The sequence below is a fragment of the Podarcis muralis genome, chromosome 7, assembly GCF_964188315.1.
Source record: "Podarcis muralis chromosome 7, rPodMur119.hap1.1, whole genome shotgun sequence".
NCBI lineage: Eukaryota > Metazoa > Chordata > Lepidosauria > Squamata > Lacertidae > Podarcis > Podarcis muralis.
Genome location: NC_135661.1, coordinates 89,591,627 through 89,619,178, shown reverse-complemented (window position 1 = coordinate 89,619,178; position 27,552 = coordinate 89,591,627). Strand labels below are relative to the sequence as shown.

Genomic DNA, 27,552 nt, shown 5'->3' with positions numbered 1-27,552 from the left:
CGTCAACGTTAATGGAAAAGTCTATTATGGCTTGCCTGCTATTAGTACACGGCTACGCTCCTAATATTGAAAATAGAATTTAAATACAGTATTTATTTTTCAGATGAGCTCTTAGATCCTAATAACTTTCATTTGCTTCAGCTTTTATATGCCTGAGACGCCTGTCCTTTTCCCTTTCCTGTGTTTGTTCATATTTTGAAATGCAATAAAACCACAATCTGAAATAAAAGGAAATAAAAATAGAATTCTATGATTCTATGTCCACAATGAGCCAAGAGGGATGTGTAAAGAAACCCCCACAATTCTCTTTGCCAAGGACCTCAAAAAATCCCTGTTTGACAATGGCATGAACTCTCCATCCTTGGAGGTTTTTAAGCAAAGGTTGGACAGTAATAATAATTTTATTATTTGTAGCCCACCCATCTGGCTGGGTTTCCCAAGCCACTCTGGGCGGCCATCTGCCATGTTGATTCCTGCATTTCGGGGTTGGACTGGATGACCCTCGGGGTCCCTTCCAACTCTGCCATTTTATGATTCTGTGACCTAAGAAGTGGGAAAAGACCCAGTTCAAGGGTGTTTCCAAAGTCCGTGTCCTTTAATGGAAGTCGGTAATTTAGCAGCCATGGCTCAACCTGAGAATATAACAGGTGGACTAAAGCTCAGAACGAGCCCGGGCTTGCAAAAGAGGTTAAAAATAATAAGAAAATTGTTTTTTTCCCCTGGCTGTGTCTGAAGCAAGAGGAAGACCATGCAAGTACAGTAGTAGGTCCTCTGCATGAAGATGGAAATTTTCTGTTGGGTGACAGAGAGGAGGAACTGCTCAAATACTAATTTTGTTTCTGTCTTCACCCAGAAAGAAAGCAGTGCCCAACTAGGTGATAATAGAATAAATGATGCCACGAGAGAAAGAAAGATGCAGTCCAAGAGGTATTAAGGGAACACCTAGCTTATTTGATAGAATTCAGATCTCCAGGGCCTGATGGACTGCTTCCAAGGGAACCAAAGGAGCTTGCAAATGTCAACTCATAGTTTCTGTCTATAATCTTTGAGAATTCTTGGAGAATTTGGATCGGAGGTGGGCAAATGTTGTTTCCATCTTCAAAAAGTGGAGGGGCGGGGAAAGACCCAGGCAACTACAAACCCGTCAGCTTAACATCAATACCAGGAATAATAATAATAATAATAATAATAATAATAATAATAATAATAATAATATTTTAAAATTTATATCCCGCCCTCCCCAGCCAAAGCCGGGCTCAGAGCGGCTAACAACAGTAAAAATAGCACAGTTGACATAAAATCACAGTCAATTAATTTAAATACATTCTAAAATCAATTCATTCTAAAATCAATTGAGAATCAAATGAATGGCAACCATTGGGCTAGAGTTCTATGAGGATTACAGAGGGAGGGGGTCCTAGCACAGAAAAATCAAACAATCAGTCTGTGAGCACTTAGATAAAGATGCTGTGATGACTAAGAGCTAGCATGGGTTTCACAAAAAAGTCGTACCACAGTAATCTTATTTCTTTTCTTTTCTTTTGATAGAGTTACAAGCTTAGTGGATCAGGGGAATGCAGTGGGTGTAATGTATCTTGATTTCAGCAAGGTTTTCAGCAATGTCTCCCATTATATTCTTGCAGAGAAGCTAGTAAAATATGGGCTAGGTGATTTTATTGTTAGGTGGAATAGTAGCTGGTTGACTGAGTGAACCCAAAAATTCCTTGACTTCCTGGAAAGAAGTGACAAGTGTTGTAGGGTACAGTACTGTCATAGGCCTCTTGATTTTCAACATCTTTATAAATGACTTGGATGAAGGAATTGAGGGGCTCTAGTGGTCTTAGTAGACTACAAGCTTAACAAGAGTCAACAGTGTGATGCAGCAGCAAAAAAGCTAATGCAATTCTAGATAAACAGGCATCTAGTGTTCGGATCAAGGGAAGTCATAGTATCACTCTGTTCTGCCTTGGTCAGAACACATCTGAATTACTGTGTCCAGTTCTGTGCACCACAATTTAAGAAGAATGTTGACGACATGAACGTGTGCAGAGAAGAACAACAAAGATGATTAAGGGTCTGGAAACCAAGCCTTATGAGGAACGGTTGAAGGAGCTGGGTATGTTTAGCCTGGGAAAGAGAAGACTCAGAGCAGATATGATAGCCATCTTCAAATATATGTCAAAGAGCTGTCAAATGGAAGAGGGAACAAGCTTCTTTTCTCCTGCTCTGGAGGGTAGGACTCGAACCAATCGCTTCAAATTAACAGTGGAACGGTTTCCCACGGAAGATTGTAGACTCTCCTTCCTTGGAGGTTTCTAAGCAGAGGTTGGATGGTCACCTATCATGGATGCTTTAGCTGAGATCCCTGCATTGCAGGCGGTTAGACTAGATGACTCTTTGTGCCCCTTCCAATTCTGTTTCTGGTTCCATGCGCTGGTAGATTCATTAAGATTGGTGTGGCTCTCTTATTCAATAAGTAGTCACTCCACCACAGTTCGAGAACTGTAGGTGAAGGTGAAATGTGATTAGCAACCATCACTTTTCAGTGATCTCAGTGCCAGTTACCTGGAGATAAGTCATCACCTATGTACAATTGGGTGTTGGTACCAAAAGGGACGCAGGTGGCGCTGTGGGTTAAACCACAGAGCCTAGAACTTGCCAATCAGAAGGTCGCGGTTCGAATCCCCGTGACGGGGTGAGCTCCCGTTGCTCGGTCCCTGCTCCTGCCAACCTAGCAGTTCAAAAGCACGTCAAAGTGCAAGTAGATAAATAGGTACCGCTCCGGCGGGAAGGTAAATGGCGTTTCCGTGCGCTGCTCTGGTTCGCCAGAAGCGGCTTAGTCCTGCTGGCCACATGACCCGGAAGCTGTACGCCGGCTCCCTCGGCCAGTAAAGCGAGATGAGCGCCGCAACCCCAGAGTCTGTCACGACTGGACCTAATGGTCAGGGGTCCCTTTACCTTACCAAAGCTTGATCACTCAGTCTTTGGATGTTATTAGGCTGGTAACTGAATCCCCCCTGTTCACGCCTACTTTCTGCTTGTGTCTGTCCTATTGAAAGGCCCAGCCTGCTGTGAGTCTGATCCTGAACCCTCTAGGATCTTTCTTGTCTTCTGCCTGTGGCTTCCCCTTTCGTAACTGCGAATGGAAACCTTTAACTTCTCTCTGGACTCCGCCCTACCACCAGCAATGACTTCCGCCCCAGCGGTCTTTCCTCTGCAGCTGTCAAGAGTGTGTGCCTGGCGGTGTTTCGCAAGTGCTGATGTTGAGCAGAGTGTGTCCTAACTAAAGCAAGAGCACAGAGATCTGCACATCCTGTCAGAGGGGCGAGCGGCTGAACCCAGAGCTGCAGCATTTCAGCTGACACGGAGAGACCTAAGGCAGAATGGTTAGCTGAAACAATTCTTAACGTGGGTCGGAAACAGTGGGTAGTGGGTGGTGGGTAGATTCTGCGCCATACTTGTGTTGAGCTGCTTTGAAAGTTTGCTTGTCGAAAATCTGACCTCTTTCCTTGCCACTCAACCCTTCCTCCTTGTTATTATGCAAATAAGATGTCCAAAATATAGTGTTTCTAGCCTTTTCTTGTTCCAAAATTCTGCCTCCGTCCTTGAAGCTTTTGTTGTGGCTTGGAAGCCACATCTTGACAGTTGGCAGACATGAGCTTCCTGTGTGGTGTGTGCAAGCCTGAGTGCCAGTTCAAACTTTCAAAATGAAAGGACCTTCTGGTGTGGCGTTTGATATAAGAATGAACACACGTAAAACAACAGCAAAAAATATAGATTGTGGATTATGAGAAAAGGTGCTGAGCCTTGTAAGACCCCTTCAGCAATGGGTAGAGGCCTTCTCTCAAAGAGTTTGAGAAGAGTTGGGACAAGTTTCTGCTTGGGATAGTTTTCTATTATAAGAGACCCTATTTGTGAAGAAGTGAGCTGAGATATGGGTGGACAGGTTGCAGGGTCTTGCAGAGAGCTTTGGCTTGGAGAGCGTCCTAATAGAGACCAAGAGGTTTATCCACTGTGGCACCAAACTGTGTTTTGCAAGTTCTGTTAAGCAAGTGTTTTGCAGGGGGGAGCTGGGAAAGTAATCCAAACAAACCAACACAGAATAAGTATGGGAAGAAAATATGGATCCTTATGACACAAATGTGGGGGGTAAATAACAAAAGAATCAGCTGGGTGCCTCTATCCAGCAGAGAGAGCCCTCAGTAGCGAAGCTTAAACTCACACAGTTAAGCAGCACTGTGAAGTGTTAGGACTGTAGGCTGTTAAACTTTTTGCATAAGTCATTTAGTCCGTTTGCAAACTTCCCTCTTTCTGCCTCTCTTGCAATGAACCGACCACACTGTTAAGTAAGTTTAAAACGCTTTACTAACAAAACGTTAAAAAGATCAGATTCGTGCATTTATCTACACAGCAGCAGGAAAGACACAGGCAGAATACTCTTGGGTAGAAAATACAGAAAGCTTCAGACATGTGCTCTAAGCTTGGAGCTTGCTTACACAGGTCTTCCTTGCTCAGTTACATCGTGCAGAGAGGGTGAGAAATGAACAGGAAGAGAAGGCTTCACTTCCTCATCAGAGAAGAGGGGGCATGACCTGAGTCTAGGAAATGCAGCTCTATTGCCTTAACCCCTTCATGCACTAACTAGCAGTCATGCATAGTTAAGTTTGCTTGCAATTTCCCACAATTAGTTCTAAAGGAGATGAGACTATGCCATGGTCATCAGGGCAATGAAATAACAAGGAGAATGGCCTGCTTGATTGGAGGAGAAAACCCGCATTGCTTTTTCCATTGCAGTCAGATTCTCTGGTTGTGTGTGACGTCGACCCAGAGCTGAAGGAGAAACTGAAGAAATTCCGGTTCCGGAAGGAGACTAACAATGCAGCCATAATGAGTGAGTTTACTATACCGCATGCCACCTCCCTATTTTTCCCCTAAGATTGGGGGCTATGGTATTGTGGCTCGGCACCTCTGCCATAGGAACACAGGAAGCTGGAATCAGACCACCTAGCATGGTCAACTAATTGACAGCTGTCTAAACTGAGTGACAAAGGCTCTTCTGGCTTTCTGGCAGTGTTCTCTCCCAGCTCTAATTGGAAATGCAATTGGTGGAGTATAAATAAAGGTAAAGGGACCCCTGACTGTTAGGTCCAGTCGTGACTGACTGTGGGGTTGCGGTGCTCATCTCGCTTTATTGGCCGAGGGAGCCGGTGTACAGCTTCCGGGTCATGTGGCCAGCATGACTAAGCCGCTTCTGACGAACCAGAGCAGCGCACGGAGACGCCGTTTACCTTCCCGCCGGAGCGGTACCTATTTATCTACTTGCACTTTGACGTGCTTTCGAACTGCTAGGTTGGCAGGAGCAGGGACCGATCAACGGGAGCTCACCCCGTTGCAGGGATTCAAACCGCCGACCTTCTGATTGGCAAGCCCTAGGCTCTGTGGTTTAACCCACTGCACCACCCGCGTCCCTTGGAGTATAAATACTCCTAAATAAATAAATGAATAAGAATTGGGATCTTCTGTATACACAGCAGATGCCCTACTACTGAGCTACAGCTCTTCCCTATTCAGTGCAAAACAGATGGGTTGTCCCACATCTCACAAGTGACAACGGCAGTCTCCTAAGCAGGCACCGTAAACAGCTTAGTCCAAGGTGGTACCTAAATACTGGTGCATTTCAAGCCTTTGTGCTTCGTCAGGGAATGCTTTAAAAAAGAAAATAGAAACGAACGCAGTTCTCCGACAATGCAGTGTTTGTCTTTTCTAACCTGAGAAGCCTGAGGCATACCAGCTTGAAATGTGCTGGGGATCTGTGCACCTTATATTAAAGTGGCTTTGATGCTGATGGAACTTCTGTTGGCAGCTGCATAGGCAATTCTTAACTGCGGTTAATCAGGTGTCACTGATAAACTAGAAGGGGGTGTGAAACGAGCTGTTGGCTGTAGTCCTTCTGCATACCATTAGGCCACTGACTTAAGGGCCATTTCAGTCTCACCAGCAGTTCTCTGGCTCACAACTCCCCCCACCTGCCCCGTAATTTGTGAAGGCGAGGGAGCTTGGGCTGGGCTTTGATGTATTCATTTATTTAGTGCTCTTGTATCATGCTTTAAATCACCCAAGTGACCTCAAAGCAGTTTCCATACCAACAAATAAAACAAAATCATTAAAAATTCACGGGACACAATTAAAATATCAATAACGAAACCACAAAAGATCAGTGCTATAATGCAGAACAGACTCAAGGCACAAAACAGTCTAACCTATGGCCTCTGGAAGCTGGAGAAAAACAAACGACTTCACTTAGCAGCAGCAAAAACCCATCAGTATCACGGGAACATAGGGATATTGGACGCTGCCTTATACGGAGTCAGGCCATTGGACAGATTTCAGGACAGATGAGAGAAAGTCCTTCTTCCTTCATGCAGCATATAGTTAAACGGTGCAACTCCCTCCCACAGGAGGCGCTGATGGCCACCAATCTAAAAAGGTAAAGGTAAAGGGACCCCTGACAGTTAAGTCCAGTTGCGGACGACTCCGGGGTTGCGGCGCTCATCTCGCTTTACTGGCCGAGGGAGACAACGTTTGTCTGTAGACAGGTTTTCCGGGACATGTGGCCAGCAGGACTAAGCCGCTTCTGGCGAACCAGAGCCGTTTACCTTCCCACTGGAGTGGTACCTATGTATCTACTTGCACTTTGACGTGCTTTCGAACAGCTAGGTTGGCAGGAGCTGGGACTGAGCAACAGGAGCTCACCCCGTCACGGGGATTTGAACCGCCGACCTTCTGATTGGCAAGCCCTAGGTTATGTGGTTTAGACCACAGCACCACCCGTGTCCCTAAATACCCTTTAAAGGTAAAGGTAAAGAGACCCCTGACCATTAGGTCCAGTCACGGATGACTCTGGAGTTGTGGCACTCAGCTCACTTTACTGGCTGAGGGAGTCGGCATACAGCTTCCGGGTCATGTGGCCAGCATGACTAAGCCGCTTCTGGCAAAACCAGAGCAGCGCACAGAAACGCCATTTACCTTCCCGCCGGAGCGGTACCTATTTATCTACTTGCACTTTGACGTGCTTTTGAACTGTTAGGTTGGCAGGAGCTGGGACCGAGCAACAGGAGCTCACCCCGTCGCAGGGATTCGAACTGCCGACCTTCTGATCGGCAAGCCTAAGAGGCTCAGGGATTTAGACCACAGTGCCACCCGCGTCCCTGGCCACCAATCTAGATCGCTTTAAAAGAGAATTGGACAAATTCATGGAGGAGAATGCTATTATCCAAGGTGGCTGTGCTCTGCTTCTAGCTGCTGGCAGCAGTGCTTCTGAATTCCCTGATTCCTGGAAACCACAGGAAGGGAGTGGAGAGGGCTCTTGTGCTCAAATCCTGCTTACGGGTTTTCCATACAGTGGTACCTCTGGCTACGTACTTAATTCGTTCCGGAGGTCCATTCTTAACCTGAAACTGTTCTTAACCTGAGGCACCACTTTAGCTAATGGGGCCTCCTGCTGCTACCGCACGATTTCTGTTCTCATCCTGAAGCAACGTTCTTAACCCTAGGTACTATTTCTGGGTTAGCGGAGTCTGTAACCTGAAGCGTCTGTAACCTGAAGCGTATGTAGCATGAGGTACCACTGTAATGTGAATCTGGCTTGGCCAGTGTGACTAGATGGGTCCTTGGCCTGATCCAGCAGGCTTCTCTTATGTCCATCTAGCTCAGTATTTTCCACAGTGACTGGCAGTGGTTCTCCAGGGAACTTCCGCATGCAAAGCAGATCTTTCTAAGAATGGAGGTGAAATCCCATTACTAGGTTTTTGTCTCCTCTCTCCTCAGTGAAGGTGGACAAAGACAGGCAACTGGTTGTGCTGGAGGAAGAATTCCAGGTATGTAAAATCTTTCCACTTCTTTTTTTCTATTTAAAATGAGAATCATTCCTCCCGCTTTTCTTTTTTTTTAAGCACCCTGATTCAGGTCAAGTTTTAAAAAGTACCCCTCATTCGAATTCAGAGGCTGCAAAAGAAGGCTGATATGCTTCAGGTTGAAGCAACACAAAGGTGTTTTTATACCATATTGGCCTGAATATAAGCCACACCTTTAAAATTGAAGGGGGCGAGGGAAGAAAAAAACAAACCCAAATATAAGCCACTCCCTTCCTCACTGCTCCTGGCTACATGGAGAGCCACACTGCTTTGCCGATGGCCTTTCCCCTTCCTCGCTCTCTCTCTTCCTGGCCTTGGAGGAGAAGGTGCCGCCGCTTCCCCACGCTCCTGGTGCTGTTTGCCCCGCGCTCCTGGCTACATACTGTAATGTGGCGAATATAGGTAAAGGGACACTTGACCATTAGGTCCAGTCGTGACCGACTCTGGGGCTGCGGCGCTCATCTCGCTTTACTGGCCGAGGGAGCCGGCGTACAGCTTCCGGGTCATGTGGCCAGCATGACTAAGCCGCTTCTGGCGAACCAGAGCAGCGCACGGAAACGCCATTTACCTTCCCGCCGGAGCGGTACCTATTTATCTACTTGCACTTTGATGTGTTTTTGAACTGCTAGGTTGACAGGAGCAGGGAGGGAGCAACGGGAGCTCACTCCGTCGCGGGGATTCGAACCGCCGACCTTCTGATCGGCAAGTCCTAGACTCTGTGGTTTAACCCACAGCGTCACCCGCGTCGCTTTGTGGCGAATATAAGCTGCACTTTAACTTTTCAAGGTCAGAATTTGGGGGGAAAGTGCGGCTTATAGTCAGGCCAATACGGTATATATGCTGTGCGCACACACACACACACACAAATTGCAGCCTGGTGCAAATTCCCCAACCTGGTGCCTTCCAGGTTCCAAACATATTGGACTTCAGTGTGCTGACTGAGGCAGATGGGAGTTGTGGTCCCAAACATCTGGAAGGCACCGGGTTGAGGAAGGCTGGTGTGCTACACCCCCATGGCAGGTGTTCTGCTGTACAGACCAGAGCAAATGGCTCCAGGTGACTCATATATGTGCCGCCCAACCACACAGTGTAGGGAAAGGTAAGCAACCCTCTGAGGTCACAGGCAGGCTTACATGAACTGAGGAAAGTTCTCCCTAGCTACCAGGTGTGGCGATCAGTTAGATTCTGACTGTGGGGAGGAGGCTTCAGATTTCATCGCAACACTTATCTAATCGTTTACCTGCAGTGTTCGTACGCTGTATAAAAACAGCAGATTTCCCCCCCCTACAAAGCCAGCAAGTGATTGAGCTGCAGACTTTGTTGTGTCTATAAAGTGAAGGCATTACAGAGTGGGTTTTTTTCTTTCTGGAGAAAAGCGTAATTGTCTCCACTACAGACAAATGTAAGGCTTGAACAAGCTACTCTGCCCAATCATAGCCTTGTTGTTGGGAGGAGGTGGAAAGCAGGGATGTGCAGAAAGACAGTGCAGAAGCAGAAACCTGCTTTTTTTATATTGCAGGGGAGTGGAACTGTAATCAACCGGTTCTCTCACACACACGTGTGTGCACACACTTAATTTTCACTTGACTTCACTTCAGCCTGCGACAGCAACTGAATTCCCAACTCTTCCAGCAACTGCCTGGAATCTGACATGGAGAGACATCTCCTTTCCCCCAAAGAAATTGCATCAGCTCCTCCATTCCACCTTCCTGCATTCTTGACATGAATTTTGTCGGTACATTACAAATTACGAGGCTGGGTTAAAAGCAAATTGAATTTCAGATCAAGTTTAATATCTCAGGGGAGCGATGTGCTGATGGCGTCATTTGCTTTCATATTTAATTCAACACGTTATGCAAGAACCCTCACACGCGTTAGCGAAATGTTAATCAAATGGCAGCGCGGAATATCCACTCCGCTGCGTTTTAGGGAAGCGGGAAAACTGGTGGCGGGGGTTTCAAGGGAAGATCTCTTCCCATTTCTTAAAATATGAAACGACGGGCAAGTTTTGCTTGTCAAAATAGAAGCCCAGCTGAACACATTTTCCAGACAGGAACTGATGCATAATAACATTCCACTGAAATAATCCAGGAGGGTCCTAGCCTGGGAATGGAAGCTTCTAAACAGAGTCAGCTTGTTAGGGGATCCTAGAGCCACAGCTTGCTGAAAACAATGGACTGGAGGGTGAGTTTGTCCAAATGTCCATTAGTGTTCCCTTCTCAGTTTACGTCACGTTCTTGTGCCTGCTGGCGTCATCTGGCAGCGCTTCCAGATGGTCGCTGTTTTGGGGTAGGATCCAGTGACGTCATCAAGGCCGTCTTAAGCATATCTGGTGCTGTGGTGCAAAGCTCCCTCTGCCCCCCCCCCCAGTTTCCCAGAGTTTTTTAGGGAGGACGGCACTGCTGGCAGGGCTGGAGGAGGTGGACAGAGGCTGGAGGGCGGCTCCTCTGGCGGGGAAGAGGCAGAGGCTGGACGCAGTGTCTCCTGGCTCAGCTGGCCACTTCGTGCCATGGCGGCCATGGCAGACGGAGGCTCCGGGTGCAGCGCTGCTTCGGCGTGGCATGGTGGAGGCGGGCGAGGGCGACGAGCTGATGCTGGGAAGTGCCGCGTCCAGCCTCCACCTCTTTCCTGGCGCCCTCCAGAACTTGGCGCTCCACGCCACTAGCCTCTATGGGTAAGACGCCCCTGGACATCATGACAAAACCAGGGTGCTCAATTACAGTTGTCTTGGCACCTTTGCACGGGGACGCAGGTGGCGCTGTGGGTAAAAGCCTCAGTGCCTAGGTCTTGCCGATTGAAAGGTCGGCGGTTCGAATCCCCGCGGCAGGGTGCGCTCCCGCTGCTCGGTCCCAGCGCCTGCCAACCTAGCAGTTCGAAAGCACCCCCGGGTGCAAGTAGATAAATAGGGACCGCTTTCTAGCGGGAAGGTAAACGGCGTTTCCGTGTGCGGCTCTGGCTCGCCAGATGCAGCTTGTCACGCTGGCCACGTGACCCGGAAGTGCCTCCGGACAGCGCTGGCCCCCGGCCTCTTGAGTGAGATGGCCGCACAATCCCAGAGTCTGGCAAGACTGGCCCGTACGGGCAGGGGTACCTTTACCTTTACCTTTTGGCACCTTTGCACAGCAAACTCCCTCCCTCCCCCTCTGCCCCCAAACCAGACCTTTTGCAATAAGGAAAGTTAAAGAGAATTGCATGGGATAACAATTGCTTGGTGCAGCAAACAAACAAATCAGAACGGACACTCAATAAATAGCCAACTTCCCTTAACCTTCCTGCACCCTTTGTGCGAACAAATAAGGATGAATGAGGCTCAATCAACAAGTGACTTTACCCTTAGCTTTTCAGCTCTGAGGAGGCCTCGTTTACATCCACCTTCCAGCCTTGCCCTCCCTCTCGCTCTTGAGGCTGCAATCTCACACACCAGGAGTGTGGAACCCGTTGCTCTCTAGAAGGTGCTGGACTTAAATGCCTACCAGCCCCAGTTAGCACGGCTTGGGGTGAAGAATGGTGGGAGATGAAGTCCCGCAACATCTGGAGGGCCACAGATTTCCCCATCCCTGCTATATGCATTTATCTGGAAATAAATTGAATTCAATGGGATTTCTGGGTGTGCATGCATAGGCTGGTGAAGGAGGGCCAGCTTCTGCACCTTTAACAAGTGGACTTCCAGTCACCCCCTTGTGCCACCTGCTTCAATTTCTTCCCCTTGGTACAAGGTGCCCAGGACTCGGCTGCATCAAAGGACACAGCGGTCTTGAACAGGAAGGCTGTCGATCCTTCCAGCCATCTTGTTTGTACGTATGTGGCAGCAAGCTCTGCTTAATTCTGCTCCTTTGCCAGTTCATTACAGGGCTTGTGGTGCCTGCTTGGCTGCAGCAAAGAGGATTAGATAATGGGCTAATTCAGAAGGAAAGAACTTGTGAGCCCTTCCTCCCTTTAGCAGCAGAGATGAAAAGGCAGTGGGAAGCAGCAGTCTTCGGTGAGGGAGGTGGTGCATGCTCCTTCCTTTTCCTCCAACAACAACAACAACAACAACAACAACAACAACAATAATAATAATAATAATAATAATAATTTATTTGTTCCCCAGCCACTCTGGGCGGCTTCCAACAAAGATTAAAAATACATCAAAATCATACATCAATCCCTAAGCCCAGTTTCAAACCCACTGAGGACACCTTGCGGGACTTTTCCTCTCCCATACACCCAGATAGAGGACAGAAACCTCTCAGCTACTGCCGAGCCACAAAGCCATATACCTTTGTGCAATGTCAAAAGTGACAAGCAAAATTCAGCATCGCCGGGGGGGGGGGGGTGGCAAGCCCGGTGCAGCTTCCTGGAATGAATGGGTGGGAGCAAGGGCTGAGCAGAGTGCCCCCTTGGCATTCGATGCCAGACATTAGAATGTCACCTGTCACCTGCACACACCTTTCAACCCGTGCACGGGCATAGCATCTGAGCTCCACCCTTGACAGGGAATAGCCAGAGAGCAATAGATCTTGTACTGCATAGACCTGGGTTCAAATCCCTACTCTTCTGCAAACCGCATTGAACACTACCCGCCTGGGTTTTTCCAGATGACCTATTTATTCAGCATTCATCCTTAAGTGTCTTATTGCTTCCAAAGGGTTCATATACCACTTGATTGTAATGAAACCTCAAAGAGGCACCGACAGAAAGAATAAAACAATAAAATTACCAGTAATAAATAGTTAAAAACAACGATTTGAACCATTCCAAACAGAATTGAAATCAACGATAAACTAAAAGCCGGATTAAAGCAAACGCCAGTGTTCTATCTGGATAGGCTTGCTTAGACAAAAATGTTTAATTTTTTTGGCACCTGTTTTGGCAGGTGCCCAAATGAGTGCAGTGAAGGCACCTGCCTGGTGACGACAGGCAGGGAGTTCCAAAGTGTGGGTGCCACACTAAAATATCAATGTATTAGAAGTGCAGAATGAGTATTATGTGACACTTGTAACAGTGCCTGTTCCTTGGATCCATAGGTGCCAAATTCCCCATGAAGGGGCCTGGCACCCACAAATTTTGGCACCGGGGCCATGCACGCTACATGGCACCTACGGCCCCAGAAACCCACAGTCCCAGGGCCAAGCTGGCACTCCTGCATGGATCAATGAGCTCAAGTGGGCACATATAGCATAAAGTGATCTCCTCTGATGGAGTGGGTCTGTAGCTTGCGGGTCCTTCTGGATCCCTTGCTGTTACTTGAGGCTCAGGTGGCCTTAGTGGTGTGGAATGCCTTCCATCAGCTTCAGCTGGTGGCCCATCTGCACCCTTATCTGTTGTCTATGCTCAGCTTCTGTTGTCTATGTTGTTGTTGTTTAGTCGTTTAGTTGTGTCTGACTCTTCGTGACCCCCTAGACCAGAGCATGCCAGGCACTCCTGTCTTCCACTGCCTCCCACAGTTTGGTCAAACTCATGCTGGTAGCTTCGAGAACACTGTCCAACCATCTCGTCCTCTGCCGTCCCCTTCTCCTTGTGCCCCCCATCCTTCCCAACCTCAGGGTCTTGTCCAGGGAGTCTTCTCTTCTCATGAGGTGGTCAAAGTCTTGGAGCCTCAGCTTCAGGATCTGTCCTTCCAGTGAGCACTCAGGGCTGATTTCCTTCAGAATGGATGCGTTTGATCTTCTTGCAGTCCATGGGACTCTCAAGAGTCTCCTCCAGCGCCAGAATTCAAAAGCATCCATTCTTCGGCGATCAGCCTTCTTTATGGTCCAGCTCTCACTTCCATACATCACTACTGGGAAAACCATAGCTTTTACTATACGGACCTTTGTTGGCAAGATGATGTCTCTGTTTTTTAAGATGCTGTCTAGGTTTGTCATTGCTTTTCTCCCAAGAAGCAGGCATCTTATAATATTGTGGCTGCTGTCACCATCTGCAGTGATCACGGAGCCCAAGAAGTAAAATCTCTCACTGCCTCCATTTCTTCCCCTTCTATTTGCCAGGAGGTGATGGGACCAGTCTGTTGTCTATGCTCTAGGTTAAATTACTGCAATGCATTATACGTGGGGCTGCTTCTGAAGAGTTTGGAAACTTCAGCTAGTGCAGAATTTGGCAGCCTGATTGCTCACTGGGGCAAGATGGACTGAGCATATCACACCGATCCTGGCTCCGACTGCATTGGCTGCTGATTACGGTAGTTTCCGGGCCCAATTCAAAGTGTTGGTTTTGACCTATAAGGCAGGGGTAGGCAACCTAAGGCCCATGGGTCACAAGCAGCCCCCAGGAGCCGTTTAACTGGCCCACAAGCCGCCCCGAAATTGACCCGCCCGCTCAGTGAGTCCCCGTACGCTGCACTAAACTGGCGAAGCACGGCCCGGGGACTCGCTTCCGCAGCACCAGAAATTGCGTCTGCGCAGACACAGACACCAGAAATCGTGTCTGCGCAGACACTGGAAATCACAGGCATGCGCGCTTACACACACACGCAATCCGGCCCACAGAGGGGTCTCTGCTGGAGTGAACCGGCCCAGGCAAGGCAGACCTTACCAACCCCTGCTATAAGGCCTTAAATGACTCAGGACTGCAATACTTCAAGAACTGCCTTTCCTTATGTGAACCAACCTTAGACCCTGCAATCATCATCTGAGGCCCTTCTTCATGTGCCTCCATGGTAAAATGAGAAGGGGCCTTTTTTGCAGTGGCTCCCTGCTTGTGGAGTGTTCTCCCCGTGGAGGCTCACCTGGCGCCGTCATTACATATCTTCAGGTGCCTGGTTGAAATGTCTTGCTTCAACCAGGCCTTGGGATAATTGACATTCACCCTGATAGGTTTGTGGGGAGTTTATTTCCCTCCCTGTTAATCACTTGCTGGTCCTACACTATTCAATTTGCCCATCACTTTCCAAACTGCAAACAGCCACAGTTTTTGAAAAATGGATTTGTTGTGCGGGGGGTGGGGGTGGGATCTCATCCCTTCCTACGCAGCTACTCCCCTTGGGAAGACCCTTGTCTACAAAACTGATGCCTGTTTCTGTGATCTTCTTTAGGACATCTCTCCAGAGGAGCTGAGAAGCGAACTGCCAGAACGCCAGCCTCGATATCCTAAGTGTTGTTTGAGTGTGTTTGTGAGAGGGGAGGGGACAACCTGATTCGGCCCATACACACTTCCATCCTCAGCTATAGTTTTGAGGAGGTGGCCAGAGAAAGGGGTTTTCAATGGATTTCGGGACAGGCAAGCGGAAGCCTAGTTCGTTTATAGAATTTTCTGCCAGAAGATTCTGTGATGGGTAAAAGGTAAAGGTAAAGGGACCCCTGACCATTAGGTCCAGTCGTGGCCGACTCTGGGGTTGCGGTACTCATCTTGCTTTGGCCGAGGGAGCTGGGGTACAGCTTCCGGGTCATGTGGCTAGCATGACTAAGCCGCTTCTGGTGAACCAGAGCAGCGCACGGAAACGCCATTTACCTTCCCGCCGGAGTGGTACCTATTTATCTACTTGCACTTTGACGTGCTTTCGAACTGCTAGGTTGGCAGGAGTAAGGACCGAGCAATGGGAGCTCACCCCGTCGGGGGGATTCGAACCGCCGATCTTCTAATCGGCAAGTCCTAGGCTCTGTGGTTAACCCACAGCGCCACCCGCATCCCCTGGATGGGCTGGGGTACAACTGCAATTCCTTTCACATTCAAAGGCAAAGTACCCTTTTTGAGGCGAGGCGACCAGAACACAGTATTCCCAATGCGGTTGCGTGATATAATTCACACGCAACTGGAGCAGGAACCAAAGATGCTTTTGGACTAATAAGGCCAGTCCTGGGTGACTTGGGCCCTTTCTCACACATGGTATGGACACAAACCTTTTACGATTGGGCTGTCAACAGCTACTAGCTGTGATTGCTCTGCTCTGCCACCAGAGTCGGAGGCAGCAATGCTGGGTTCCACAGGAGGGGAGAGTTGCTCTTGTGCTCACGTTCTGCTTCCTGGATTCCCACGGGTGACCACGTTGAGAACAAGGTGCTGGGTTAGATGGGTCATTGGCCTGATCCTGCAGGCTCTTATGTCCTTATGCTGCATTCGTAGGACAGGAAGTAGCCCAATGGCTACTGGGAAAATAATAATAATAATAATAATAATAATAATAATAATAAAATTTTATTTATATCCCGCCCTCCCCGGCCAGAGCCGGGCTCAGGGCAGCTAACACCAGTAAAATCACAGTAAAAAACATGATGGGGGGGGGCAATTTAAAATACAGGTTAAAATGCAATTTAAAATTCAGCCTCATTTTAAAAGTAGCCCATAGATCAAGACCATAAGGGGAGGGAAACATAAAAGTCAGACTTAGTCCAAACCAAAGGCCAGGCGGAACAGCTCCGTCTTGCAGGCCCTACGGAAAGATGTCAAGTCCCGCAGGGCCCTGGTCTCTTGTGACAGAGCGTTCCACCAAGTCGGGGCCAGTGCTGAAAAGGCCCTGGCTCTAGTTGAGACCAATCTAAGCACCTTGCGATCCGGGACCTCCAAAGTGTTGTCATTTCTGGACCTTAAGGTCCTCCGCAGGGCATACCAGGAGAGGCTGTTCCGTAGGTATGTGGGTCCTAGGCCGCATAGGGTTTAAAGGTCAAAACCAGCACCTTAAACCTGACCCTGTACACCGGGAGCCAGTGCAGTTGATACGCACTGGATGAAAACGAGAGAGAGAGAGAGAGAGAGAGAGAGAGAGAGAGAGAAAAGAAAAAAGGGGGGAGAACATTGGGGAATGAGATTTGTGGGTTTCTGCATCCAGGGAGCTCCAGAGCCTAAGGTGTCCTCACATCGGAAGCTTTCTTCCACCCCTTTGCCAGTTGGAGACAAGGTGGTCCAGTTCCTTCCCACCCCCCAATGTCTACCTTGCCATGAGATGCCCAGTTGCTTCCTTGACTGTGCCTGTGTGTGTTTACATTTGTAGTTTACAGCTATAAATACGTCCACGATGATGGCCGGGTCTCATACCCTCTCTGCTTCATCTTCTCCAGCCCAGTCGGTGAGAACCGGTGACTTCCTCAACTGAGGGGTGGGATTCTCGGCTTCCTGTCTAAGTTGCTGGCAGGGAGGCCTGTAGGGTTCGATTCTGAGTTGGTGCAGCACCAAAGGGCGAGGTTTCAGGGCCCTGGGCCTCCCCATAACAACAGCCAAGCTGATGGGCGTTGTAACCACAAAGGTTCTGGATGAGGCCGGGTTGGGGGAAGCTATTACTGTATAACTGGCATTACTGTGATAATGGCCGTGTTCACATCATGCATTTTTGATAAAAGTTGTTATTAAAATTTGTGAGTTATGACAAAAAGGGGAAACTTTTGCACAGAAACAATAGGATACCTTGGGGGGAAAGCACTAAAATAATAATAATAATAATAATAATAATAATAATAATAATAATAATAATAATTTTATTTATACCCCGCCCTCCCTGGCCAGAGGCGGACTCAGGGCGGGTAACACCAGTAAAATTACAGTAAAAACATGTTGTTGTTTAGTCGTGTCTGACTCTTCATGACCCCCTGGACCACAGCACGCCAGGCCCTCCTGTCTTCCACTGCCTCCCGCAGTTTGGTCAAACTCATGCTGGTAGCTTCGAGAACACTGTCCCACCATTTCGTCCTCTGTTGTCCCCTTCTCCTTGCGCCCTCCATCTTTCCCAACATCAGGGTCTTTTCCAGGGAGTCTTCTCTTCTCATGAGGTGGCCAAAGTCTTGGAGCCTCAGCTTCAGGATGTGTCCTTCCAGTGAGCACTCAGGGCTGATTTCCTTCAGAATGGAGAGGTTTGATCTTCTTGCAGTCCATGGGACTCTCAAGAGTCTCCTCCAGCACCAGAATTCAAAAGCACCCATTCTTCGGCGATCAGCCTTCTTTATGGTCCAGCTTTCATTTCCATACGTCAATACTGGGAAAACCATCTGAGTAAAAACATAATAGGGGGGCGGGAAACCAATTTAAAATACAGGTTAAAATGCAATTTTAAATGCAGCCTCATTTTAAAAGTAGCCCATAGATCAAAACCATAAGGGGAGGGAAACATAAGGGTCAGACTGAGTCCAAACCAAAGGCCAGGCGGAACAGCTCTGTAACATGAGGTTCAGCAGGAGGAGATGAAGCAACGGCCATATTTCCCATGTGAGTGGGAACTTAGGAATTCACGTACAGGTTTGCCAAATGAAAAATTAAAGGAATGAGAGAACGAAGGGATAGCTCAGTCTTGAGTTCGAGTCCCGTATTGGGCAAAAGATTCCTGCATTGCGGGGGGTTGGACTACATCACGCTCATGGTCCTTTCCAACTCTGGTTCTATGATCATAGATTCCCTTGCTTCCTAGTTTGTTGTAGTCCAAGAGAAATACGAAGATAAAGAGCACCCATCTATCTAAACATACTTTTGCAAAGTCCACACCTTGGAACAAACAGGATGGACCATACGGCCATGGGCTTCTTCATTTTGAAATAAAATCATGCCATATTGCAAAACCGTCGGGACGGAGAGTTGTTAGGAGACCCCGATTCCCTTCCCAGAGCGGTTTAATACTTAACCCCTCTTCGCAGGGAACAGAATTGCAGTCCTGGGAGGGCAACAGGGGGCTCCTCTTAGCACCCTCAAAAAAAACCCCCCAAAACCCTACAGCTCTCAGAAATTCTCTGGGGGACGTCATCTCTGTTTAAAATTGTATAATGGTGCCTGTGTATGGTGTATGGTGTGATCGCGGCAAATGTCTTTGAACATTCCAAAGTGCTATAAAAACGAGTCATTTGAATGATTGAACGCCAGTCATTTGTTAGGTTTTCCCCCCACCCACCCTACCAGTGGAAAAACCCAACAAATCCCACTTCTGTCGCAGAGAGATAAGGCAGTGCCCTTTAGCACCTGCGTGCCTTGGGTTCAAGTCCCAATGTCGCCGTAGCAGGAGCTTGTTTTGTGGCCTTGGGGAAGTCCGCCTCTCTCCACCTCAGCCAGTCCTTAACTCCCTGACCTGCTGTGGATCACAGCGCCCATTGTGAACGAGATAATGAACAGTCATTGCAACTAAAGGAGCTGCCTTCTCCTTTCCCCTCGCAGGGTGCAAGCCGGAGCAGCAGATGATGTACGCCGGGAGCAAAAACAGACTGGTGCAAGCAGCTGAGCTCACCAAGGTATTCCAGGCACACTTCTTACCTCTGGTTTTGTCCATAGCTGTCAAGCGTCCCTTATTTGGCGGGACAGTCCCTTATCCCAGCGCCGTGTCCCGCTGCTGTCCCTTATTGATGATGTCCCTTAAATAAGCTACTGAAGGTAATGGGGCCCTTTCTATGTCCAGCTGACCTTTGTCAACAACAAATGGTTGCTGTTTTTTTGTGTTGAATAAATGTTATATGGTAATTTATGGACCTAATAGGTATCTAAAGCCATTTGCACGCAACAAAATATGTATTTTATCAAAGTAGTTGTTGATCCCTTATTTTGGCTGCTGGTCCCTTATTTTCGAGGCTGCTGGTCCCTTATTTTCAAATCTGTAAGTTGACAGCTATGGTTTTGTCCCTGATCGTCTTGGCGTTGTTTTTGGCCTCTCTTCCTGCCAGAAACAGCCCCCTCCCCAGCCTCTTGGGATTCTAGAGAGCAGCCTGGTTGCCTGGCGCAACCCGGAGAACGTGCATGTAACCTTAAACCCCCAGGAGAAGTGGAAGAGGATGAGGCAACTGTGCTTTCTCGCTTGCATCTTCCTCTCCCCCTTTCCCCATGCCTATATGTGGCTTTTGGTCTTGGGCAGCGGGGGATTCTTGTTTTGGGTGCCAGAACCGGGATTCGATTCCTAGACCAGGGGCAGGCAACCTCAGACCCCGGGGCCATGTGCGGCCCAATCACCTTCTCAATCCGGCCCACGGACGGTCCGGGAATCAGCATGTTTTTACATGAGTAGAATGTGTGCTTTCATTTAAAATGCATCTCTGGGTTATTTGTGGGGCCTGCCTGGTGTTTTGACATGAATAGAATGTGTAACTTTATTTAAACTGCATGATAATAATAATAATAATAATAATAATAATAATAATAATAATAATAATACAGTGGTACCCCGCAAGACGAATGCCTCGCAAGACGGAAAACCCGCAAGACGAAAGGGTTTTCTGTTTCGGAGGCGCTTCGCAAGACGAATTTCCCTATGGGCTTGCTTCGCAAGACGAAAGCCCATAGGGAAATCTCCGGGGACCTGTTTTAAATTGCTGGCGGTCGGGAGCAAAGACTTTCGCCCACAGCCGGCCTTCAGAAGAGGTCCTGGACCTCTTCTGAAGGCCAGCGGGGGGCAAAAGTCTTTGCTCCCCCCCGCCTGCCTTCCCGGGACAGCGGAGACTTCTCCGCTGCCCCGGGCGATCTTAAAATCCTGGCGGGCGGGAGCGAAGCGTTCGCTGCCGACCCCCAGCATTTTAAAATCTCCCTGGGACAGCAGAGAAGTCCCGCCCCGCTCCAGATGGCCGCGCAAAGCTGCCTGCAGTCGCGGGACTGCAGGCAGATCTGCGCCACCATCCCGAGCGGGGTGCTAAGTCCCGCCCCGCTCGGGATGGCGGCGCAGAGCTGTCTGCCGTCCCGGGACTGCAGGCAGATCTGTGCCGCCATCACGAGCGGGGCGCTAAGTCCCGCCCTGCTCTGGATGCCAGCGCAGAGCTGTCTGCCGTCCCGGGACTGCAGGCAGATCTGCGCTACCATCCCGAGCGGGGTGCTAAGTCCCGCCCCACTCTGGATGCCAGCGCAGAGCTGTCTGCCGTCCCGGGACTGCAGGCAGATCTGTGCCGCCATCCCGAGCGGGGCGCTAAGTCCCGCCCCGCTCTGGATGGCGGTGCAGATCTGCCTGCCATCCCGGGATCAGCGAAGCGTTCGCTGCCGACCCCCAGCATTTTAAAATCTCCCTGTGTCCCGGTGAGATTTTAAAATGCTGGGGGTCGGCAGCGAAGCCCTTGTCCCCCCCCAGCCCCCCCCCCAGCCTTCAGAAGCCCTTGTCCCCCCCCCCAGCCTTCAGAAGAGGTCGGGGGAGAGACTGTCCCCGGACCTGGTCTGAAGGCGGTTTCCCTTGGAACGCATTAATTGATTTTCAATGCATTCCTATGGGAAACCGTGCATCGCAAGACGAAAAACTCGCAAGAAGAAAAAACTTGCGGAACGAATTAATTTCGTCTTGCGAGGCACCACTGTAATAATAATATATTATTATTATTATTTATACCCCGCCCATCTGGCTGAGTTTCCCCAGCCACTCTGGGCGGCTCCCAATCGAGTGTTAAAAACAATACAGCATTAAATATTAAAAACTTCCCTAAACAGGGCTGCCTTCAGATGTCTTTTAAAAAGAAGATAGCTGCTTATTTCCTTGACATCTGATGGGAGGGCGTTCCACAGGGTGGGTGCCGCTACCAAGAAGGCCCTCTGCCTGGTTCCCTGTAACCTCACTTCTCGCAATGAGGGAACCACCAGAAGACCCTCAGAGCTGGACCTCAGTGTCCGGGCAGAACGATGGGGGTGGAGACGCTCCTTCAGGTATACTGCACCTTTGAGGCCATTTAAAGCACCAAAGTGTCAGCACCAACACTTTGAATTGTGCTCAGAAACGTACTGGGAGCCAATGTAGGTCTTTCAGGACTGGTGTTATGTGGTCCCGGTGGCCACTCCCAATGAATCTCTGGGTTATTTGTGGGGCATAGGAATTCGTTCATATTTTCCCCAAAAAATATAGTCCGCCCCCCCCCCCCATGGTCTGAGGGATGGTGGACCGGCCCATGGCTGAAAAAGGTTGCTGACCCCTGATCTTGGCCAACCCCTGAAGCTGAGGAAAGAGAGATTGCCACGTCTTTCAAAATGTGCAATATATTAAATAATAAAACCCTCACCTTAGCCCAGTAGTAGGGCACCTGCTCTGCATGCAGAAGGCATAGAAACATAGAATTGTAGAGCTAGAAGGGATTCCCAAGGGTCATCTAGTCCAGCCCCCCCGTAATGCAGAAATCACAGCCCTGGGTTCAGCTCCCAGCTTCTCTGAGTAGGACTGGGAGGAGACCTCTGCCTGAAGCCCGGAAAAGCGACTGTTACTCAGCATTGACATTACTGAGTTAGACCAAAGGTCGGACTGGGTGTAAGGTAGAATTACCGGTATGTCCCTACTCTGCCCCAGCCAGCTCCTTAGCTACCTGGGAAAGGCAGGGAAGGATGCTTAGCCACAATATCAGCCTAGGCAGACCGCCTTCTCCACCTGACTGCTGCTCTGTTTCCCCCCAGGTCTTTGAGATTCGGTCCACAGACGACCTGACGGAGCAATGGCTGAAAGAGCGCCTGGCCTTTTTCCGCTGATTGGTAGGGTAATCCTGGAGGGCTGGACCTTCAGTAAACTCCCCACTCATAGCAGGCCCTGTAATCTCACTCCCCCCCCATTTCACCCTAGAGATACCACTGTATAGTGGGTGTATGTGGAATATAGGGAAATGTAGCTGAACTACTGTCTCCATGACCAGCGTCACTGGCTTTCCCCCGCAGAGGAATTAAAATGAAATAAAGCGATTGGACCTAATTCTTCTTTTCATTTTGCATTGCGCTGAGCCTGTGTTCTTTATGCTTGAATTGTGATCTTCTAGGGAGGGACATCTGGCCGCTAGCTACCCTTGGGCCTCCTCCAGGATCATTGAGCATTTATTCTGATTTGCTTGCACAAAGCTTACCCAATGCCTGATTTTCAGTTGAGCATTTGTTCTGATTTGCTCGCAGGGAGGTTATACAACAATGAGCATTTGTCTTGGTTGCATCCTTACTTGTTTGTGTGGAGGTTATATGTTTTCCTGTTAACCAGTCATTCAGCTTACACTTTTAGTGCATTAAAAAAAAACACTGGCTCAAGCAACAGAGCACTTTAATCCATTGTTGTTGTTTAGTCGTTTAGTCGTGTCCGACTCTTCGTGACCCCATGGACCAGAGCACGCCAGGCACCTCTGTCCTCCACTACCTCCCGGTTTGATCAAACTCATGCTGGTAACCTCGAAAACACTGTCCCACCATCTCGTCCTCTGCCGTCCCCTTCTCCTTGTGCCCTCCATCTTTCCCAGCATCAGTGTCTTCTCCAGGGAGTCTTCTCTTCTCATGAGGTGGCCAAAGTACTGGAGCCTCAGCTTCACGATCTGTCCTTCCAGTGAGCACTCAGGGCTGATTTCCTTCAGAATGGATGCATTTGATCTTCTTGCAGTCCATGGGACTCTCAAGAGTCTCCTCCAGCACCAGAATTCAAAAGCATCCATTCTTCGGCGTTCAGCCTTCTTTATGGTCCAGCTCTCACTTCCATACATCACTACTGGGAAGACCATGGCTTTAACTATACGGAGCTTTGTTTAACTTTAATCCATTGCACATACCTAAATTTTTGGTATGCAACTGAATGCCTCCCACAAAATAAAGGTAAAGGTAAAGGGACCCCTGACCATTAGGTCCAATCGTGACCGACTCTGGGGTTGCAGCGTTCATCTCACTTTATTGGCCAAGGGAGCCGGCGTACAGCTTCCGGGTCATGTGGCCAGCATGACCAAGCCGCTTCTGGCGAACCAGAACAGCGCACAGAAACGCCGTATACCTTCCCACGGGAGTGGTACCTATTTATCTACTTGCATTTTGATGTGCTTTTGAACTGCTAGGTTGGTAGGAGCTGGGACCAAGCAACGGGAGCTCACCCCATCGCGGGGATTCGAACCCCCGACCTTCTGATCGGCAAGTCCTAGGCTCTGTGGTTTAACCCACAGCGCCACCCGAGTCCCTTAATACTGACAGGTTTATCTCATTTTGGTCATGTGCACACCACACATTAAAGCACATTTATAACAGTCATGGCATCCCCTAAAGAATCCCAGCTCACCCCTTAGAGCTGCAGTTGACAGCACTCTTAATAAACTACACTTCCCAGGATCCTTTGGGGTGGAGCCATGTGCTTCAAATGCACTTTAAATGCACAGCTTGCGTTTCTCCCCCATCACAGTGCAACCTTTCGCCACCTGGTGGCGCCTTCTGTCCATCAGATGGGTGCCGGGTGGGACAGTCAGATGTTTCCTGTCAAGTTGTATCATATCAGGGGTCGCCAGGCTTTCAATATGAGGTCTCACATTTCAAATAGCTGGGGAGATGGATGGCTTTCACAAGTGCAGCTTTTCAAATTGCAGAAGGGCTGTGGCGGCAGAAACTGCACACCTGCTGAGAGGATTTCACCACAGGCTTGCCACATCGTCACAGAAGCATCAAAGCAGGTCCTACAGCACTAAAGCACCACCTTATCGCCACCCACCCAAATCTCTGTCTTACCTGACTTATTTTCTGCCCAGTGCAGAGGTAAGATAGAAGGTGCTTTTTAGAAGCTGTGTAATGAAATGATCCTACACATATCAGTTTGTGTTGTGTGATTGTCTTCACAGCGGCTAAATTAGGTGACTGCATGGCCAAAGTGCTAGAAAAAAGCAAATACATTTCCTTCTCTTGACTTTGTAGTTAATTCATGTGTTAATTTAAACCACCAGAGGGCATGATTTTGTCTAGTAATCTAGCCAGCTCTTGCTTGTAACCTCTCTATCTAAGCTAGTTCCAACCCTAAAACAGGAGCCATTATGTTTGCTGTTCTCTCCGGAGAAGATGTCTGCTATTTTCTTTTTCTCATCTCCACTCATTCTGGCAAATAGTTCCTGCATGAATAAAGCCTTTGAACTCCAGAAACTGTAAGCAATCATTCCAATCTAATTCACCCAAACTGCAAGATCTGATAACCCAAAGCAGGTCCAGAAAAAGGCAACTGAAAGAACAACTACATTTTAAAAATACCTTTTAAAAAAGCATGCTTGGAGCTGTTCAATTCCTCCCCACCACTGGAAAAAGTGGCTGCTTGGACCATCTGATCTGGATCAGGGCTGTGTGGAGGGGTGTGTGAAAGCCTTTCTGCCCTGCATGATTCTCTCCCCCCCCCCGCCAAAGTCACCTCCCCAGCTGCTCTGGGCCCCTAAAGGTGCTATTTTCAATAATCTCTTCTTGGCTAGACTTGGCTTGGCAGCCATCCATTCTGCCTGAGCCTGCTCCTTCTGGCTCTCTCTGCTTGCCTTCTTCCCTCTTTCTTAGCCTTGCAGGACTTCCCCATCGCCCTCAGTCCCCGGTCTCATCCTGCTCCCTGCACCTTCCGCCGGCTCGGCATCTTGGCGACACCTTCCAGCCGTCCCGTGAAGCTGATAGCTGATACGGCAAATAAAAAGGAAAACATTTCTTTTATTTCATGCGCCATTAATTCAGGGAATTCATCGCTGCAAGATGCGGCCGTGGCAACAAGCCTAGATTAGGCCTATTCATAGAGGTGCCGAGGTCTCCCAATGCCTATTAACCTTGATGGCTAAGTTTAGACACACATTCCCCTTCAATAAGGAGCAGTGCGCTGCTCAAAAGCTTCTGAGGGACATCTCATTGACCATTGCAACGAGAATGCGCGCTGGACCAGGCCAATTTCTCCTGGAAATGATCAAGAGGAGCTGGGCGGGGGTAGAAGGGAAGAGAGCAAAGAAGACGAGTCGAAGGAGAAAGGTTTTAAGGAGAAATATTAGACTGGTGAGAGATATTAAACCACTGTAGTGCTATTACTACCCCCAAAAGATGGGAGACGGATTGTCCCCGGCAGGAAAACACTGCATTTCAGAGATATATCACCCCCTGGAGACCTCCATGAGGGAGAGCGATGGCCCCCCCGAGGGATTCATATCCTCCAGAGATCGGGGGTAATTATTGCTTCGTTTATATAGATGGAACGAGCTTCCCTCCATCTACCCGCCAAATTAATCTGGAAGGCGATTAAGCAGCCTGCCATGGGTAGTGCTTTCTGCTGAGCGGTTTGCTCTACGAAGGACAAAAGGATGGAAGAGGAGAAAAGGGGGGGGGGTATGATTGTGTGTAAGTAACATTACTTAACATTGATCTGCGGTCTGGCTGATGAGCCGTTGGGTGAGGACCTGAGCCGCCGCCGACTTGCTCCAGGAAACCGGGTCTGGATATTTGCACGCTGTTCACAAGCCGCATCGCCTTCGCCCGAAGGAAAGAAGCAAGTTTCTGGACCTGGGAGGCGTGGAGCACAGCTTCCGAAAGCCATTTGGGTTGCAGAAAGCTGGGAGTGCCAGAAGGACCTGTGCAACTGCCCACGACAATGCCGGATTCTGTATACGACCAGTACATAGCTGTCAACTTTCAGATTTGAAAATAAGGGATCAGCAGCCTTGAAAATAAGGGATCAGCAGACTCACGTGTCCTGGGGACAGTCTACGGGATATCTAACAATCCGGGATAGCAGCGGGAAGCGGCAGGAAATGGCGCTGGAATAAGGGAATTTCCCGCAAAAAAAGGGAAGGTTGACAGCTATGGACCAGTATAAAGCAAGCAGCACATAAGCGGCACACAAAACACACAAAAAAACCATTCTACGTTCTAAATCTTATATTAATCATCCAAAAATTGAGAGAGCTATGTACAAGATCTACTACAGAAGCCACAAACAGAAAACTCATTCAAATGGTGTCCAAAAGGAAGATACGGTCTTTAAATGTTCCTTTAGCCAGGCTAAAAGTTGGTAAGTTGGTTCAAATGGAGTGTCGGTGATGTTACCGCTCAAGGGTTAAATACCAACGAGGATAAGTTGGATCAAACGAAGTGTCGGTGATGTTGCGCACAATTCTGTATATGAGCTACAGGGCCGCTGGACAATTTGGACCATAATCTTGGCACCTCAGCTGCCAATTTAGTGAGAAAGAAAATGAAAAGAAGGCTGTACGAATAGCTTGCTGGATCAGGGCACTAGCCTTGCTAGTCCAGAATCCTGTTCTCACAGTGGCCAACCAGATGCCTGTGCAAAACCTGCAAACAGGATCCGAGCGCAACAATCCCCTCCTGTGGTCTCCAGCAACAGGTATTCTGAAGCATTACTGCCAGAGCACAGCTATCGCAGCAAGTAGCCATCGATAGCCCTCTCCTCCACGAATTTGTCCAATAACCCTCTTTTAAATTCATCTTAGTTGTGGGGCCATCACTGCCTCCTGGGGGAGCGACTTTAACTTTGCGGACGTCCTTCCTTTTATCTGCCCTGCATCTTCCAACATCCAGCTTCCTTGGAAGTCCACCAAAATCCTTCTTTCTCATTTTTTCTCTCCACCCTGCGAGGAACTCTTCCATTAATTTATCCCTGGCAATGTCAGCTTGGATCAAGTCACTGTCATATCGTGTGAAGTCTTTATGTCAAACCATGTGAACCATGGAGAGCGGCAGATCTGATGAGCCTCATGCCCTCGCAAAGATGACAGTCGGGTTATTGGACGGTTGCTCTGTGGGGCCAAAAGGAGGGGGCATGTTTGATTTGCGGTGCAACCATCAGGCAACATGACGCTTCTGAACATTTTTAACCTCTTTGGATTATATATTTTCTAATTGTTATTTGTCCTTCAGGGTGGGATGCAGTAGAAATTTCCTTTAAAACTCTAACGGGGAGCAGGAGTGCCAGTTTGGTACCGCGACTGTGGGTGCCTGGGTCTGTGGGTGCCATGCAGTGTGCATGGCCCTGGCACCAAAATTTGTGGGTGCTCGGCCCCTTCATGGGGAATTTTGTGGGTTCTCGGGCACCCAGGTCCCCAGGGAGTTGGCACCTATG

General features: G+C 48.9%; 1 protein-coding gene across 1 annotated transcript; it reads left to right on the top strand.

Annotated features, from left to right (window-relative positions):
* Positions 1 to 3,055: 3,055 nt before the first annotated feature.
* On the top strand, positions 3,056 to 22,428 carry GMFG (glia maturation factor gamma). The gene is made up of 7 exons (XM_077932402.1): positions 3,056 to 3,386; positions 4,795 to 4,891; positions 7,828 to 7,877; positions 14,926 to 14,977; positions 16,813 to 16,893; positions 18,957 to 19,030; positions 22,140 to 22,428. Exons 1-7 carry the CDS (start codon positions 3,384 to 3,386, stop codon positions 22,209 to 22,211), a joined length of 429 nt encoding a protein of 142 aa, XP_077788528.1. The 5' UTR covers positions 3,056 to 3,383; the 3' UTR covers positions 22,212 to 22,428.
* The last annotated feature ends 5,124 nt before the right edge of the window (positions 22,429 to 27,552 follow it).